The sequence below is a fragment of the Empidonax traillii genome, unplaced genomic scaffold, assembly GCF_003031625.1.
Source record: "Empidonax traillii isolate 1590-97213 ecotype Southwest subspecies unplaced genomic scaffold, ASM303162v1 scaffold93:size1158651, whole genome shotgun sequence".
NCBI classification, from domain to species: Eukaryota; Metazoa; Chordata; class Aves; order Passeriformes; family Tyrannidae; genus Empidonax; species Empidonax traillii.
The window spans coordinates 724,840-741,117 of NW_020955286.1; the positions used below are offsets into that span (position 1 = coordinate 724,840).

The 16,278-nt window shown below is 39.0% G+C and overlaps 1 protein-coding gene across 1 annotated transcript in view; it reads left to right on the forward strand.

Moving 5' to 3' along the window:
• SPTBN5 (spectrin beta, non-erythrocytic 5) overlaps nucleotides 1-16,278 on the forward strand; it is a 90,315-nt gene that overhangs the window by 15,494 nt on the left and 58,543 nt on the right. The window contains exons 12-28 of the mRNA XM_027881732.1: nucleotides 332-523; nucleotides 1,255-1,407; nucleotides 1,941-2,071; nucleotides 2,750-3,001; nucleotides 3,565-3,852; nucleotides 4,497-4,743; nucleotides 5,610-5,749; nucleotides 6,706-6,805; nucleotides 7,454-7,624; nucleotides 7,716-7,880; nucleotides 8,622-8,848; nucleotides 9,374-9,560; nucleotides 10,799-10,999; nucleotides 12,097-12,213; nucleotides 12,769-12,932; nucleotides 14,597-14,729; nucleotides 15,544-15,689. Of these exons, the coding sequence (XP_027737533.1) occupies nucleotides 332-523; nucleotides 1,255-1,407; nucleotides 1,941-2,071; nucleotides 2,750-3,001; nucleotides 3,565-3,852; nucleotides 4,497-4,743; nucleotides 5,610-5,749; nucleotides 6,706-6,805; nucleotides 7,454-7,624; nucleotides 7,716-7,880; nucleotides 8,622-8,848; nucleotides 9,374-9,560; nucleotides 10,799-10,999; nucleotides 12,097-12,213; nucleotides 12,769-12,932; nucleotides 14,597-14,729; nucleotides 15,544-15,689 (3,014 nt within the window). The remainder of the gene's footprint in view (nucleotides 1-331; nucleotides 524-1,254; nucleotides 1,408-1,940; nucleotides 2,072-2,749; nucleotides 3,002-3,564; nucleotides 3,853-4,496; nucleotides 4,744-5,609; nucleotides 5,750-6,705; nucleotides 6,806-7,453; nucleotides 7,625-7,715; nucleotides 7,881-8,621; nucleotides 8,849-9,373; nucleotides 9,561-10,798; nucleotides 11,000-12,096; nucleotides 12,214-12,768; nucleotides 12,933-14,596; nucleotides 14,730-15,543; nucleotides 15,690-16,278) is intronic.

A 16,278-nucleotide genomic window follows, 5' to 3' on the forward strand; every position in this document is an offset into this window, starting at 1 on the left:
TTGCTTTGTTGAAACCTACAAAAAAAAGTATAAAAAACCCCCCTTCAACAAAACAATGTTTATCTGGGTCCAAAATGAGATTTTTACTGAATCGATATATTTTTTAATGATTGAAACTTCTTTAAACAAAGCCAAAATTTTTTTCAGTTATTTGGTTCATTCTTTCAGAATAAAATGATGGAAACAGATTCAAAGGAATACTGGAAATATTTGGTTTAAAAGGTCAGAATGCTGTGATTTGAACTAGAAGGTCCAAATTTTCCTTCTGTGTGAAATTTTTATCCAAATCAGAAATATTCATCCATTGATTTAGTTAAATTTTTCATAACAGATGACGAAAAGGGAAGCTCCCAGTGACTTAAATCAAAAGACAACTAAGCTACCATTCAGTCGAACCTGGGAAACATCTGAAATTGCATCCACTGGAACCTCAAGTCCAGATGTTCATTTTCTTCCAGAGAACATCTGGAAAACCCAAGACGAAATAGATTCACTTTACAAAAATCTACAGAGCATGGCTGAGGTATAGTATCTCCTTCTGCTTTGCATTTCACAAAAAAATCCAAAGTAATGCAAAGTAAAATTAAGTGCTGTGCTGGCTTCTGCTTTCAGTTTAATAATGTGCCTCAAAACTGTTAGTTCCTGCAGGCCTTCAAGGCTCAAGATTAGCATTAAAGTTATGTACCAAGCGCATTTTATGTTGGCGAACTTCCCATTTACATTCTAGTATTTTTATTTTATGAAGAGCGGGTTCTTTTGTGTAATCTCCCTTCCCCCCCGCCCCCAATAATTGTTGCTGGTTGTAGCACCTAAATATTTGAGCTATCTGGCCTGATACCAGAAAAAATACCCAATTGTAGCCTGCATTCTCAATATGCTATTTTTCATTCCTACCTGGTGTAATCATGCTCTAAAGACCAATAAAAACATGTTGTGACTATGTGACTTACATATTCCTGAGATTACTGAGTTAAGTCTTCAGTCAGCAGCAGCAAGTAGCACAGTGGCCTTCCTGCCTGTCAGGAGCTGAGCACTCTCCAGCTGCTTCTCTTATGCTTTTCAACTACTGTTCCTCTGGGAAGAAGTATTGTGATCTTGAAGTATCACCTTTCTGCTCTCTTTCAGCAGTGTCTGGGAAAATTCCTAATCTACCACCTGTATATTGTAGCTTAAATGCAAGAGTTGTGCGTTTTTTGTTTCTTCAAATGGCAAGGAGTTATTACAAAAATACCTAAGTCTTCATCTGTTTTACAGAACAGAAAAAAGGCTCTGGAGGAGATGATTGGCTATTACCGCTTCCGTAGCTCTTGCAAAGAATTTCAGTCATGGATGAAAGATAAAGAGAACATTTTCAGGACTCTGCAACCTCAAGCAGACAATGTGGAGGTCATGCAGCAGAAATATCAGGTATCCCTTTTCCCTGTTCACAGATGACACCTTTTAAATCAGATTGACCTTGGGAGAAAAGATAGTTGAGTAATGATGTTTTGAGAGTCTTTTTATTCAACTTAGAGAGTAATGCATAAATCAGATATTTCTTTTGTACAGACTATGCCAGATTATAGAAGCTGATGCGATTCTGTCCCTTTTTCTTCTTGTGAACATTGTATCCTGTACAAATATCATGGTACAAAAGGATTCTTTTTGTGGTTTATCTTACACCACTTTAAAAAAAAAAGGCAAATGATGAAAAAATCCACTGGTGCACTTGCACCCCAGTGGAGTGAGACATACGTGCACAGGCATAGTGTGTACACTGGGGGATGCCAGGGGGTCTGCGGGGACCTACGTGCGCAGCTGTGCTTATTATCAGCAGACCAGTAAATGGAGAAGCCAACTGTGAAAGTGGGAGGTGAATGGCTCTGACGGACTATTGAAAATTGTGTCCATAGAAATGGAAAAACCTCAAGTTCTTAATTCTTATATCTTTTCTACTTTAGAGCTTTTTAACGGAACTGGCTGCAGGCAAAGGCCAGCTGGGAGACATTGAAAAATTAGCAGTTAAATATGGGAAGATTAGTCCCAACAAATATGCTGAGATCCAGATTTGTCTGGAAGAGATTAACGTCAGGTAAAAGTGCTACTGATAAACAGAGGGTTGTCCCATGGGGCCATTTGGAGAGCTGACCGTTCATTCCCAACCTAGAAAACAGTTTCATCAGTGGGAACGGGGCAGCCCTCAGCCTGACTGTAGGCTGGTCCTGAGCCCAGTGTCATGCCTCCAGGACTAAGGGGTGCTTCTAGGCCCCTGACATGAAGACATTTAAACTGCAGCAATTTGTGTGTGCATGTTAGAGCACAATGTGAATTCACCCACAGGTGACAGTGATGTATTCACAGTAGTTCTGTCTGTACTGCACTGCAGCAGCTGATTTGGTTCCTTAAGCATCAGATGAGGACACCCTTCACAAACTTTGAAAGGAACATCAAATGTTTAACTTCACGAAGTATATTTAGTACCTGTTGTGAACATACTCCTGGCACCATGTGACTCAGTGGGAATCGTGAGGCACAGCTGGGTCTTTATTTTGACCATGGTAGTTGATTTGCTTCATATTCAGCGTGTTCTGAACCTGGTCAGAAAGGAGCAGGGTCCCCTTTTTTGACATGGCACTAATATGAACTTTGATGTTGTGAGGGAGTGCTAGTGTTCACCCCCTCAGCCCACTTAAGTCCTGATGAAATCTTTATAAAAGACTTTTTCTGAACAAAAAAATTTCATGTATAACAATTGTTATCTTTCTTCAAGCTGGAGTCACATGGAAACTCTGAAGGAGGAAAAGGGCTCCGAACTGATTGGAGTGGCTGATGTGAAGTCATTTCTTCAGGACTGTCAAAGCATAGGAGTACTACTGCAAGACAAGATGGTCCAACTCAGGGATCTGGAACCAGGGAACGTGCCTGCTGGGCTGGAGTCATACAAGCGCAAACTCTATACAATTGAGAGAGAGGTCCTGGTGATAGAGAGGAAAATTGAATACTTGAGGAGTGTTGCAAAGTCGTAAGGAACCTTCTCTTTTTTTCCATAGTCTTTGATAGTTCTCTAAGATCGTGTTGTAAATTATGGCTATAAAGAGGATGAGCAGCTTTTGAGGTTTTTCATTCTAGCAGCCCAAAGACTGAACTTGCATGCTGGATGGAGATGATCTCTTTTGAGTATGGCTGGGTGACTGGGGAAGGGATTGCTTCTAGACTTCACAGTGGTAGGAGGATAAATATCACAGGACGGTTTGTGGCTCTAGCAAGTAGAGTAGTTATTTCTACGAATGGGATTTACCTAGTTTAAAATGTGGAAGTATCATTTAGACCCTGAAAGAGGGTAATCGGGGGAAGGAAGGGTGAAGGTAAGAAGATAAGAGAGAATTGTGCATAGGAGTTTGAATTTGAAACACTACTTTAAAATTTTTTACTTCTTTGAGTTTTCTATACATTCACAATGAGAATTTGTTGTCCTAGCTGACTTTCTTTTTAATGGAAGTGTAAATATCCAAATCTGTTCCTTTTAAAGGGTTTTGATTCAAACTCTAAATGCCTGTTCATCCAATTGAATGTATTTTATTTCAGTATTAAGGACACCAACCCTGCAGAGAGCAGAGCCATCACTGAGCAGGTAGAGAACATGGAGAGGCTTCTGGCACAGCTCAAGCTGGAGTCCCAAAAGAAGCAGGACATTCTGCAGTGGGCACAAAATCAACAGTCCTTTCTGCAAGACAGCCGTAGGCTTCTACTGTGGGCAGAAGGCATTCGGGAGAAGATGAGCAGTGAAGAAATGGGTGTGGATGTGGCTTCTGCAGAGCAATTGCTGAAGGAGCATCAAGACCTGCTGAAAGAAATTAGGTCTCAGAAAGAAAGGTAGAGAGATTTTATGAGGGTAGGCAGTGGGGTGATACGACAACAGCACTGTGAAAATGAAACATGTCTATTATGTACGTACATTGTGCATGAAAGTGATGCCAAAAGTTTATTCAAATGCACTTGAAACTGTCAAAAGAAGACGGTGAAACACAAAATCCAGTCAGCTTTTGCATACTTATCCTGATGGCTGATGGAGGGGGAAGGAGGAGCTGTATGTTTGCAGTAATAGTATTCCATAAGCTCTCTTGACACTCTCAGATAGTGGCATCTGTACTTTATTCCAGCTCCCCCACTCCTTCTCAGGCCTTATGTTCCATTTGCCCCTAATTTTCGGTTCTTCTTCTGCTTGTTATGAATTTCCAGATATTGTTTGTGCTCCTCTCCCTTTTAATATGAAAGCCTGCTGCTTATATGATCTTTCAAATGGGGAAATCTCACCTACTCTCTGCAGCATGTATCCCTGAGCAAAAAATCAGCTGCTCTTTGTAGAGCACAACCATGGTGGGCAGGAAAAGAGTGAAGGGGTGGGGGTGGGGGAACTTGATCTATAGGCACTGCCAAAAGAGCGAAGAGCTGTGATGAAAGAGAATTCATATTTTCTCACTCAACGAGGTCACATTTTTCTTTTTGACTCTGGAAAGATTTGTGCAGCTGGAAGAGCTAGGACACAAAGTAATCCAACAACAACCCAGTAACAGCAGCACCATAGAAGTCCACCAGTCCATGGAGAGGCTTGCCGAGGAGAACAAAGAACTGCTGAAAATGTGGGAACAGAGATTGAAAAAGCTGCAGGATGGCCTGGAATTGCAGAAGTTCAATAGGGAGGGAGATCGTATCAATGCAGCCCTCTCTGGCCATGAGGCCTTTCTCCGGGGTGATGACCTTGGGGTATGTACAGAAGCTGATCTCATTTTCTCATCTCCCCATGCAGGGAGTAGCAAAAATTTTCTTAATTAAATCGGTTTCCTCATCCTTACAGTCATGGCTTTTTCATAGTTGGGAATTAGACTTTCAGGTTCTCATTAATATTTTTATATTCTTACTCATCTTCATGAGAAAAAAGCACACTGTCTCTCAAAAAAAATTTAAACCAACTAGAGCTGTGATTTGTTGCTGTGTTTGTACATGTCATATGGTTTATATAAAATTGACTCATCTGTTTGGTGGCTAACCATTAAAAAAATATTTCAGCTTGAACATAATTTTTAACATAATTTTTTTTTGTCAAGTAAAAACACGACTTTTTTTTTTTTTTTTTGTCTTTCTCTTTTCATTGATTTTCATTGATTTAAGAACTTCAAAGCAAATGAAGGAAAAAAATAAATACAGGCAATATTCACAAGATCAGTGAAGAAGGAGGTTGTGGTTTCTCAATATCTCTTATGTTTTCAGCTGAAACTAAAACATTGATACTTTTGGATCAACTGATTGGAATAAAGTTTTACTTAGTTACAGCCTTTTGTATTGCACATCTCTAGATGTTTTAGAATGCTGGCATAAATTTAGAATGCAGATTTTCTTAAAAGGTGACAATGAAACCATAATGGAAACATAAAACAGAGGAACCAGATATGATACAAACCTACACACCTGCTGCTTGTTTGTAGCTCTGAACATCCTGAGGCACGTGCAAAACATACACTATATCCCATACCTGAGAGAGAAGGAGGAAAACAAGGGCCAGTATTTTTTTCACTGCTAGAGAAACAACAATACAACCAAGAAAAAAATCAAATTTTCTTTCTTAAATGCAGGACCATGTAGATGCTGTTCGAAGCCTACTGAAGCAACATCAGGAATTTGAACAACTGCTGGTGGCACTGAAGAGACGAGTGGAAGCACTTAATGAAAATGGAGTGAACCTCCTAGAGAGCAGGCACTTTGCATCTCATGTGTGAGTCCAAACATTTATTTAGCTTTAATAAATGATCCAGTGTGATTAGGTGGAGAGGAAAAACTTTCTCTAAGGAGAAATTACTCAACCTCCAAGCCATAATCTGCTGGATGAGTGGGAGAAAAAGAATTGTTTTTAAAAAAATAGATTTCCTGTGCTCTCAGGATACACAAAATGCTTTAGGTTAGAAGTGGCATTTGGCAGAACACTAGAATAATTTTCTTTGTATCACAAATTACATATAGTGACAAAACTTCTTTAATGTAAACTGATTAAATGCTTACTAAAAAAAAATTCTTTCATTTATCAGTATCACGTGTTAGAACTATTGTTTGCTTTTAAAACGTTACAGAAGACTGCACAAGGACATACTTCATTGGGAGCAGATCCTTTGTGTCTTTATTGAAGCTGACCTGTTACCTGTAATTCCTTCTTCTGTGCTAGAGCCACTAGGATCTAGTAAGGGGACCCCTTTGCAAACAAGAATTAGAAATAGAGGGTTAGAATGGACCTCTTAGATCAGAAGACTGTATTTTTTTGATCACAAGTGATAATGTTTTGAAAACTCCCTCCACAGATTTATTAAAAATACCCTTAAGATCTGATTTCTTGCCAGCACTAGAAGATCATTCCAAAGCCTCATAGCACTTACTTTACAGAGAAATTTATTAGATAAGGTGGAATATTCAGAAGAGAGGAAGATCTCGGTGTTTTAGTGCATGACTACAATTCACGATTGTAACACAGCCATGCAAAAGGAAGATCCAGAGTAGCTGGCAAGCAAAGCTGCTTTCCAGAGGAGCCATCACGGTGGGAGGACAGGGCTGTATATCCCTTCCTCCCATTAGCAGAGTTGTTGGAACTAGGTTACATTTATAGCATATTCATGACTACAGCAGAACCAAGGGGAACCAGTAAGACTAATACTGCATTGGACTTCCTGTTTTTCTTGGTAGCATTGAAGAGAGAATGGTCACTCTCCGTCAAAGGTGGGAGCAGTTGATACAAAGCAATACCAGAAGAAAACAGAGATTGTTGGATTCCCTGCAGCTGCAGGTAAAAAGACTAGTACAGCAGATTTGGTCAGAGATGTGTGAATTTTGAGTTTTCCCCTGTTTCTTAATATGAGACAAAATTTCAAACTACCGAGCGTTCCTACTGCAGCTCTTTGGCTGTGAGACAGTCTCACTCACCAGGGAGCAGATGATCCATTGGTGATAAATCTTACAAAGCTATAGACATAGCAAAATTCCAAAACAAAAATGGAGATTTTTGAATGAAAAACACAAATAGGATATTTTGTCTACTGGATAAGTTTATTCTGCTCATTACTTATTATTGTTCTGGGCCTTAATATTTTAGTATAGTTACTGTAAGTTTAGGCACCAAATTCAGCTTTAAGTGCTGAGATACAAAGTTATACTGGAGGATTGGACCTCTTATGGTTAAAACATTCAATCAGTGAGAATTGATAGAACTGATTCACTGACAATTAAAGGCAACAAATTAGTAAATGTGGGAAAAAGGGACTAAGAGATTTTACTATGAAGGCTTAAAACCTCATCAACGGTTTTAAGATCATACTTTATTTAAAAGTGTTGATTATGTAGAACAACTTTTATATGAAAATATATCACATTTCTTCACTGCAAACCCACATAGAATCAGAAGTTAAATCAATTTAATCCTGTTTGTTTCTGTAAGGAGTTTAATCGTGATGCTGCTGAGCTTTTAATATGGATGGAAGAGAAGTACAAGATTGCAGCAGATGAATCCTATCGTGATCCAACAAATGTTCTACGCAAACTAAAGCGGCATGAGGCTGCTGAGAAGGAAATGTTGGCTAATGAGAAGCACTTTACAACACTGATAAAGGTGAAGGCAATTTTGGAGCTAAGTTTTTCATCTTGTTCCAAACTTTATAGATGCTGATATGCTAATAAAATGATGTGCTGTGTTTCTCCAGAAAGGAAATCAATTGATTCAAGACAACCATTATGCTGCAGTTTCTATCCAGGAGAAGATGTCAGAGCTTCAAAAGAACTGGAAGGAATTGTATGGCAAGATGATAGAGCGAGGTGACAAACTGAGACAAGCTGGACAGCAAGAACAGCTCATGGAACTGCTCCAGGTCAGGAAGTCACAGGGAATGGTGGGGAGGAATGGCCTAGGAGCTCGGTTCCTCTGTTGTGTGGATGCCATAAAAAAGAGGAGAATACCATCCAGATAAAAGCGTATTTTAAGGTGTCAATTTTGTCTCTGGAGAGAAAGTTCAGTATAACACTAACCAAGCTCACTCCAAAGTTATGAGCAGGATAACAGAGCCAGTACAGCACCAAGATACAAAGCTGTTGAGCTCAGGCTCAGCACTGCACCTGTGTGGGCATCCTGCACTGGGAAAACAATCAAAACTCTGCAAGGGTCAGGTCAGTGCTGTGCAAACATGCTTGCTTGGGGGCTGGAGGCAAGGCACTGTGTTAAGCACACTGTCATCCAGGAAAATTATGCAAGAGGAACAATGTGTTGTGAAGCTGTTTCAATACCATTATGACATGGAATTATCATTGTGTTGTAGCTACAGTCTGAAGTCTTTGAAGATTATTTGATTGTTTTGTATTATGTCACTGAAGATAGTTCAAAGAGGCTGTTTTTAATACGTGTTTTAGTGGCTCAGAGAGAAAAGTACTCCGAAATAGTTTGCAAAACAAAATATTCCCAGGAGAAGCCTCTTAGAGACACCCAGTCATCATGTTATCAAGAAAGGACAATTGGATTTAAAAATTGTGTCCAAGAAGTTGTCATAGGGAGCAATTAATTAAAGAAAATGATGTTGAAAGGACAGGATGAGTGTGCTGTAATCTTTTCCTGGCAGGATGCCAAAAAGAAGATAGAGAAAATTGAGAAAGTTTTTCAGGAATCTGAGACAGGCCATGATTTGCGCTCCAGCCGTGATCTACTCAAGCAGCACAGACAGCTGGAAAATGAGACACGTGAGCTGGCAGAGAAAATGAATGCTATTGTATCTCATGCAAGGAAAATGGCCACCAATCACTTTGACTCCCAGAGGATTCTGGATGAAACACAGAAATATCTGAAAAGGTGAGAGGTCCCTCTCTTTTTATCTCCACCCCTTATGACAAATATAATTTTTTATTCTACCTTATAGAAAATGTCTTTTAGTTGGTTAAGTTTAACCCATGCTCAGGATTGATTTCTCCTCCCAGTTGTAACACAACTATGCTTTGATCTGCAACTGCACAGCTGCCTGTTGACCCATCTCAGTCTTTGTGGCTGGACGTTGCTCCTTGCCTGCTGCATTTCTCCTCTAGTCCCTTGCTTTAATAGTGACTAGTTCCTTAAAACATCACGGGACAAGCCGAGGCCTTCAAAAGCATAAATAATTTTTTTCTCTGCTTATGTTTAGTGTTATCATATAGTTCTACTTGTCATAAGTAGCCTTCTGTAGAAGGGATTCTTTTATGTGCAGTCAGCATTAGCCATTGAAATATAATTGCAAAGAAGTGTCTAGCATTTGAAATCTTTACAATGATATCATAGCCTAATTCCTGCAGCAGAATTAGGTTAAAGCTTTGTTTTAACATATATTTAATTGATAACCCCTAGGTTTGAGTCTTTGCAAGCACCTCTTTATGAGAGGCGTAAGTTGCTGGAAGCTGCGGTGGATCTTTATGAGTTCTACCATTATCATGACATGGAACTGAACTGGATTAATGAGCGCTTGGCTATTGCCCATTCCACCAACTGTGGGAAGTCCTTGGATGTGGCTCAAAACTTGTTGCAAAAACACAAGGTAACTCCTTTAATCAAGTATATTATAGCATGGTGATACATTGCACTTCACCTAAGCCTGCAAACCTGCACCTGCACAGCTAACACTTTGTATGAGTGCATTCACTGCTAACACCTTTAGCCCAGCTAAAATGGTTCAGTGGATTGAGACAAATCAGCAGGATGGTGATGATTTTCAGAGCAAATACAAAATTCCAGTGAGAACTATAAAATTTGTACTATTTTGGAGTATTATTATTCTGAAAAATTGTGTGCCTCTTCCCATTAAAAGTGGATAAAAAGCCAGTGTACCTTACACTAAATAGAAAATAAGAGGGTTTTTTTCCTTGGTGGGTTAATCTGGGTTGATTTTTTTTTTTTTTTTGGGGGGGGGTTATTATGTGCGTATCCTACTTTAGTTTTATGCTTACTGCTTCATTATACACGGAATCTTGAAGGTCGTGCATGCTAGATTTTCTACAAGAGCATATAACAGCCATTTAACATTTATTTTAATTCTGCACTGCTTGTAAAATGGTTTGAAAAAGCTACAGTCAGTATGTTTATAAAGGTACGTTAACACTGATTTCTGAGTAGTTGGATTCTATGTAGCAACTCCTCACAGCCAGAGACATCTCGGCTGTCCTGCACCGCAGACAATGCTGGATTCTGCAGCACCCTGATTGCAAATTCCATGAGAAAGATTTTAAAACGAATGGGGAGGCCTTACAGAGCAGGAGTCTAATAATTTTCATGGTACTGTTGGCAGTGTCTCTATTCCCATCATCCTCCAGCCTATTCATCTTCTGGGATATTCTTTTTTCCGATCAGCAGCTCAACACTCTTTGCTGACTCCCCCAACTTTATGTCTCATCTCTTGTTCTGTTCTACTTCCCAAACCTTCCTAGCTGCTGGACAGGGGAAGGGGCAAGAGCATGGTAGAGATAAGGGGAGAAGGGGTAGGACCAGATCAAAGCATAAAAGGCTGAGGACTTTAGGACAGGGAAGTTGAGGGATGTCTGCTGGCTCCTTACATACTCCTCTCTCAGTGGCAGTACCAAGAGCAGAGCATTATGCAAGCGGGGCTGGGAGTAGTGTCCGAGGCTGCAGGTGTTGTAGAAATAGACAGCCCCTGTGTCAGGTTGCTGTACTCTACCCACTGTCACCAGCTGCCAGTTTTCCTTAGGACTAGGAGTACCCAGAATTTATTTATCCTCACATTCACTTCCTTTATTTCTTTTTATTTTATCTCATTCCCAGGAACTGCAGGCAGAAGTGACTGCCCATAAACAGCAAGTCCAGCGGGTCCTGGATAAAGGAAAAACAATGGTTGTAGGCCAGCACCCATCAGCTCAGAAAATAAGTGAGAAATGCCAGGAGCTTGTGACTGCCTGGCAGGGCTTGGAGAAGTCCTGTGAGGAAAGGATGAAGCAGCTGCAGCACTCAGTTGGCTTCCAGGAGGTACAAATTACAGCAAAGAGCTTACACAATAGCTTCTTCAGACAAACAAGAGGACCAGAGTATTAAAGTGAATAAAAACCCAGCTCTGCTAGAACTGGTATTCTCTTCAGTTACTTGGGGCCAGACTCATGGGAGTGGAGGGTTGGACTGCATTGTTGAACGCAGCCCTCAGTCTAGATCTGCTGCTCTAGAGGTTTCCCTTGAGTTCTATACCCACTCCCTACGGTTGTATACAGAACACACACTTCTCCTAGTAGTAGCTCCCTTCTCAGTATCTTTATACAGCCTTAGACTTTGGCTTAGTTAATGTAATGGATCCTGAACTGGCCCTTCATACTGGAGAATTATGATAAGGGAATCAGAAATGAGGAGATTTTTTCATACTATCCAATCTTTACCAATTCCAAGTAAAGATTCAGAGAAAGTCAGGGATTTTGACTCTATTATTTTCTATAGGCTTCTGGAACTTTATCCTTAGCCTGTTCAAAAAAAAAAAAATTTGCATGCAAATATTTATATCAATAATCCAAATTTTCTTTCATCAGTGGATCATGTAGGAGTGAAGTTATTCAGGTAGCACATATTGTTTGGTAGACATAAACAATGTTTGCACAGGGTTCACAGGCCCAGCTAAAGTATGTTCCCTGTATATGATCATCTTGCTCTTATTTCCTCTATCTATAAAAACACCCATACCGTAAACTTTATGAAGCCTGATTCTTATAGTAATTTGAACTTCTCAGGTAAGGGAAGGAGATATGTCACACTGAGATGATACAGTTAGCCCCCACCCTTAGTGAATAAGGTGAAGAAAGAGCCAAGTAAGGAAAGCGATGTGAAGAAAATGAGACAACTTGAAACTTACTGCCAGAGCTGTAATGCCTGGAGAAGACCCTAGTTATCCTGCACTGAAGTCTTCCATCTGTGATGTCCTTCATCTTTTTATGATTTCACAGAACAGTGAATTGAATATTTAATAAAACATCACAGTAAATCTTATAGTGTACCCTCCATTTAGAATTTATTAGGTAAAAAAAATTATTTGAGTGTTTTTAAATTTGAAGTAGCAACTCATTTGTTCTCTCTTTAACTAATAGTTTTTAATGAATACTTCAGACCTGGAGGCTTGGATTGCCGAAAAATATCCACTCGTGACAAGCAAGGACTATGGTAAAGATGAAGACGGAACACTGAAGCTCATCAAGAAACATAAGGTATTCCTCTTCTTGAATTCTGTAAGGTAGCATGATCTTTTGGTCTGTCTCAGATCATAACATTTTTTGTCTCATTGGTACTTCAGTGTTGAGCCATCTACAAGATACTTCATGTTGATATATGCCCATGTGTGAATAGACTGACAGAAGAGATCAATGCAGTATGTTAATATGGTTGGAAAAATGTAGTTTGGGTAAAAAGGAAAATAGCGAATATTTTCATCTTATTTTTCTTTTTCAACGGATGCATGCAGAAGCCTTGTATCTTTTCCCTCAAAGATACAGATAAAGCATTATTCCAGGAATACTTTTCTCTACCTAATAATGCATCAGAAAATTCTAATTGTCTTTATTCACCTGAATTGTATGAATTTATGTACATTTTTCTTTTTTCAAAAAATATCGCTGGAAACTGATCTACAATTGATCAAGTCTTGGAAATGTCACATCCTTCCCAAAAATATTTCTCATCCTTTAATGTCTCAACTGTAGGCTGTTCACAAACAGTGGATATCTTGGACAACTGGCTCTCAATTCACTGTTATTCTTTGCCAGGCACTGGAGCATGAGATTGCCATTTACCAAGATGTGATGAAAGAACTGAGTGAAAGTGCCCAAACTCTTCCTCTTGTGGGCTCCATCCAGTATACTGAAGTTGATGCACCAAAGGAACAAGTTCGTTCAAGACTCCAGGAGTTACAGAAGCTATCAGCAGCAAGGTATAAACTAGAACTGCTTCTTGGATCTTAGGTTTGATTCAAAGCCCACTGACATCTTCAGTTACTTCACTGGAATTTAGATCATATAATTATCTCCTCCCTTTTCAAACTGTATTTAAGAAATTGCTTGTTTCTATATTATAACTCTGAGCACATATAAGTTTTTCAATTTTGCTAAGCAAAACCTCTACATTGTATTCAAGGAGTTTTGCTACATATTAAGGATTTGAAGCCCACAAATATCCTCTTTATCCTTATCATCCTCCTATAAAGTGACTCGAGATGCCAGATTCTGACTTGCATTTGTGGTATTGGAATATGCCACAGGAAAATAGGAAAAAATGTTTTTAAAATATTTCCTTAATGTTGCTTGAAAATTACTTCATTTGTTACATAACATAAGGGACACAATTACAGATACACTTATCTTTATGCGCAGTGATTCTGCTAGTATAGAAAGGTTTTTATTCTTGAATGAATTATTTATTTTTCATTACACTTCCTTTCTGTATTATTACAGCAAGGCATTTACAACAAGGCAGTCAGCTCATACACAGGGTTCTTAGCACTTTGTTGTCAGAAAGGAACAAATGTCTGAACAGTTTAGATTTTTCTTCCACAAAAATTTCATTCAGAAAAAAGAATGAGGCTCTGCAAGTAGAATAACAAATAAATGAATCTGAATACTAGAATTATTAAGCTTACAGAAAATGCTGGTATTTCACCTTTTGTTTCTATTCTTGTTTACAATTGGAAAAGTAAAAGCAACAATAGAAAATCCCGTGAATGAAAAGTTCAGGGAAAAAAAGAACTCAGTCTAGAAATACCAAAACATGTGTGTGTGTTGAACACAGAAATGTGGGTTTGTTTTTTTTTTTTTTTTCATTCATGTTTAATGTTAAGCTGAGTCTTGTTGTGCTTTATTTGTGCTCTGGTTTGTACTACTAATCAGCATTCTCCTTGGGCTGGACTTTCTCAGGAGGCTACATCTCTTGTGATGAGCAGTTGTGATTCATAGAGGGAAGCCAGGTTCATCTTTCCTGGAATTTTTGCACAGTGGTCAGTCAGTGTTAGCAGATGGAAAATTGATATATTATTTACCATGAAAGGCCTGTAACCTGCCTGGCTGAGTTATAAGATACTCTAGATCCTCAGAAATAGGCATTAGGTTGCAGCAATTTTACTAAACAGGGAATATAAGCAGAATTGCTTCAAAAGTCTTTGATAGCATCAACTTTCCTGATGCACTATCCTCAGAAAGATTTCCTTCTCATTTTCATGAGCAATACAATTATCCTTAGAAAGACAGATCAGGACAGATCTGGGAAAAAAACCCGTATATTTCCATGGGAAGAAAAAAAAACAACAAAACAAAGCACCAAAAAACCATCAGCAATGAAACCCAACTAAAATCAAAAGCAGAACAGGGAGACAACTCAACTAGGCACAGTGCTCTTCTAGGACACCCAGCCAATGAGATGACTATGACCTGGATGACAGCTGTCATCCTACAAACATGATTTCCAATTTTGAGAAATAGTCAGCTCTTTCACTAAAGAGAGTAAGTCCTTGGTGAGAGGATTTGGAGATTCACAGGAAGAAAGATTGGCCTCCTCCATATTGCCTTTGTCTAATTGTGTTACCTTTTCTCCTTCCCCCTACAGAGGGAAGAAGCTGGATGAAACTCTTGTCTTGCATGAGTTTGTACGAGAATATGAAGATCTGGAAGACTGGATCACTCAGCAGAAACAAACAGCCAGCTCTGAAGACTATGGAAATGATTATGAACATGTCTTGGTGAGTTTTTTGAGTAACAGATCAAAAATCCAATAAACTGTATGTAGTGAGACTGTAAACAGATTCTAAGGCTGTCCATAAAAACTTAAAAGACAGAGTAAGAAATAAGTATAAATAACTGGAAGATGGGAAGAGAAAAGGGTGAAGAGTGGTGGGAAGGACTGAAGAACAGGCAGCATTACCTAATGGGCTGAGCTGTATGAAACAACTGTGTACAACAATGCCTTCTGAGTGCAAGTCCTTTCTACTTTTAATAATCAAATATTTCAGTGTGGTATCCATTTAGGACTTTTCCTTTTTTTCTTTTTCATTGGGGTTGCTGATTGCTATATGAACATCCACAGATGTACCTCTTTACAGAGCACAGAAACCAATCTAATATCAGTCTGTTAGAAATCAACAGCTATCCTGAATCCTCATTTTATAATCTATTTCAAAATAACTTGTATTCTAAACCTTAAAATTAGACTGCATTATCCATTTACAGTACTGAATACGCATTTGAATTCATGAAGTGAAAATATATAATTTAATAACTGAAATTCATTGTGCACAGAATGTTTGTTTCCATCCCCACTAATAATGTTTCTACCTTCCATCTTCGTCACAAACCTCATGTTTTGCTAAGAGTTTGTAGCTTCTCATGTTCTTTGGAGGTAAAATCCTGTCATTCTCTGCAGGGTCTCCATCTGTAAGTATGATCAGCTTATTACCTGTCTTTTGGCTATGCTCTGTTAAATGAACATGTATGTTTGGGAAATGAGAGCACTCAAAATTTTCTGGGTTTTTTTTGTTCTTTTTTTCCCTTCTAAAGCAACTTTATGCCAGATATGACACATTCCGACACCAACTGGAAGCAGCTGGGAAAAGAGTTGTGGCTTTCCAGCAGCTGGCAGACCAGTTGCTGAACTGTGGCCATTCTGGGTCCTGGGAAATTCGGCAGATGCAGAAAGAGCTAAGGTAGGAGACTTGTGTTAGCTCCATAATGCTTTGTCCTTTGAATTCACTCTCAAGAAGGAAGAAGAGACAAAATACTAGAAAAGAATAAGGCAGGTTCTCCTAATTCTCTAATTGCAGAATATGTGGCTTGCTTATTGAAACAGTGTTGCTGCCACCCTCATTTTAAAAATAGACTGCTATAATGCAGGCATTATCTACTTGGTTTTAGCTTGCTTTTAGCTTCTGTAAATTGTATCAGAGGTGCTTTACAAGCATGGGTGAATGAACTTCTTTTGCCCTTTGAAACAAGATCACATAACTAAAAGGCTAGGAGTTTAGTTGCTTTTTTATTACTTCTGATTTTTGAGTTTGAATCCTATGATTGCTCTTCAGAGTAACATTAAGATGTTCTGAGCTTCTTAGTCCTGGCATTAGTCCAAACTGAAAGAGCCCTGAAAGAGAAGTGGGTCTGTGTGCAGTTTTGGGCACCTCAGTGGAAGGAAGATATAAAGCTGTTAGAAAGTGTCCATAGGAGGGCTACGAAGATGGTGAAGAGCCTAGAGGGGAAACTGCATGAAGGGTGGCTGAGGTTACTCGGTCTGTTCAGCCT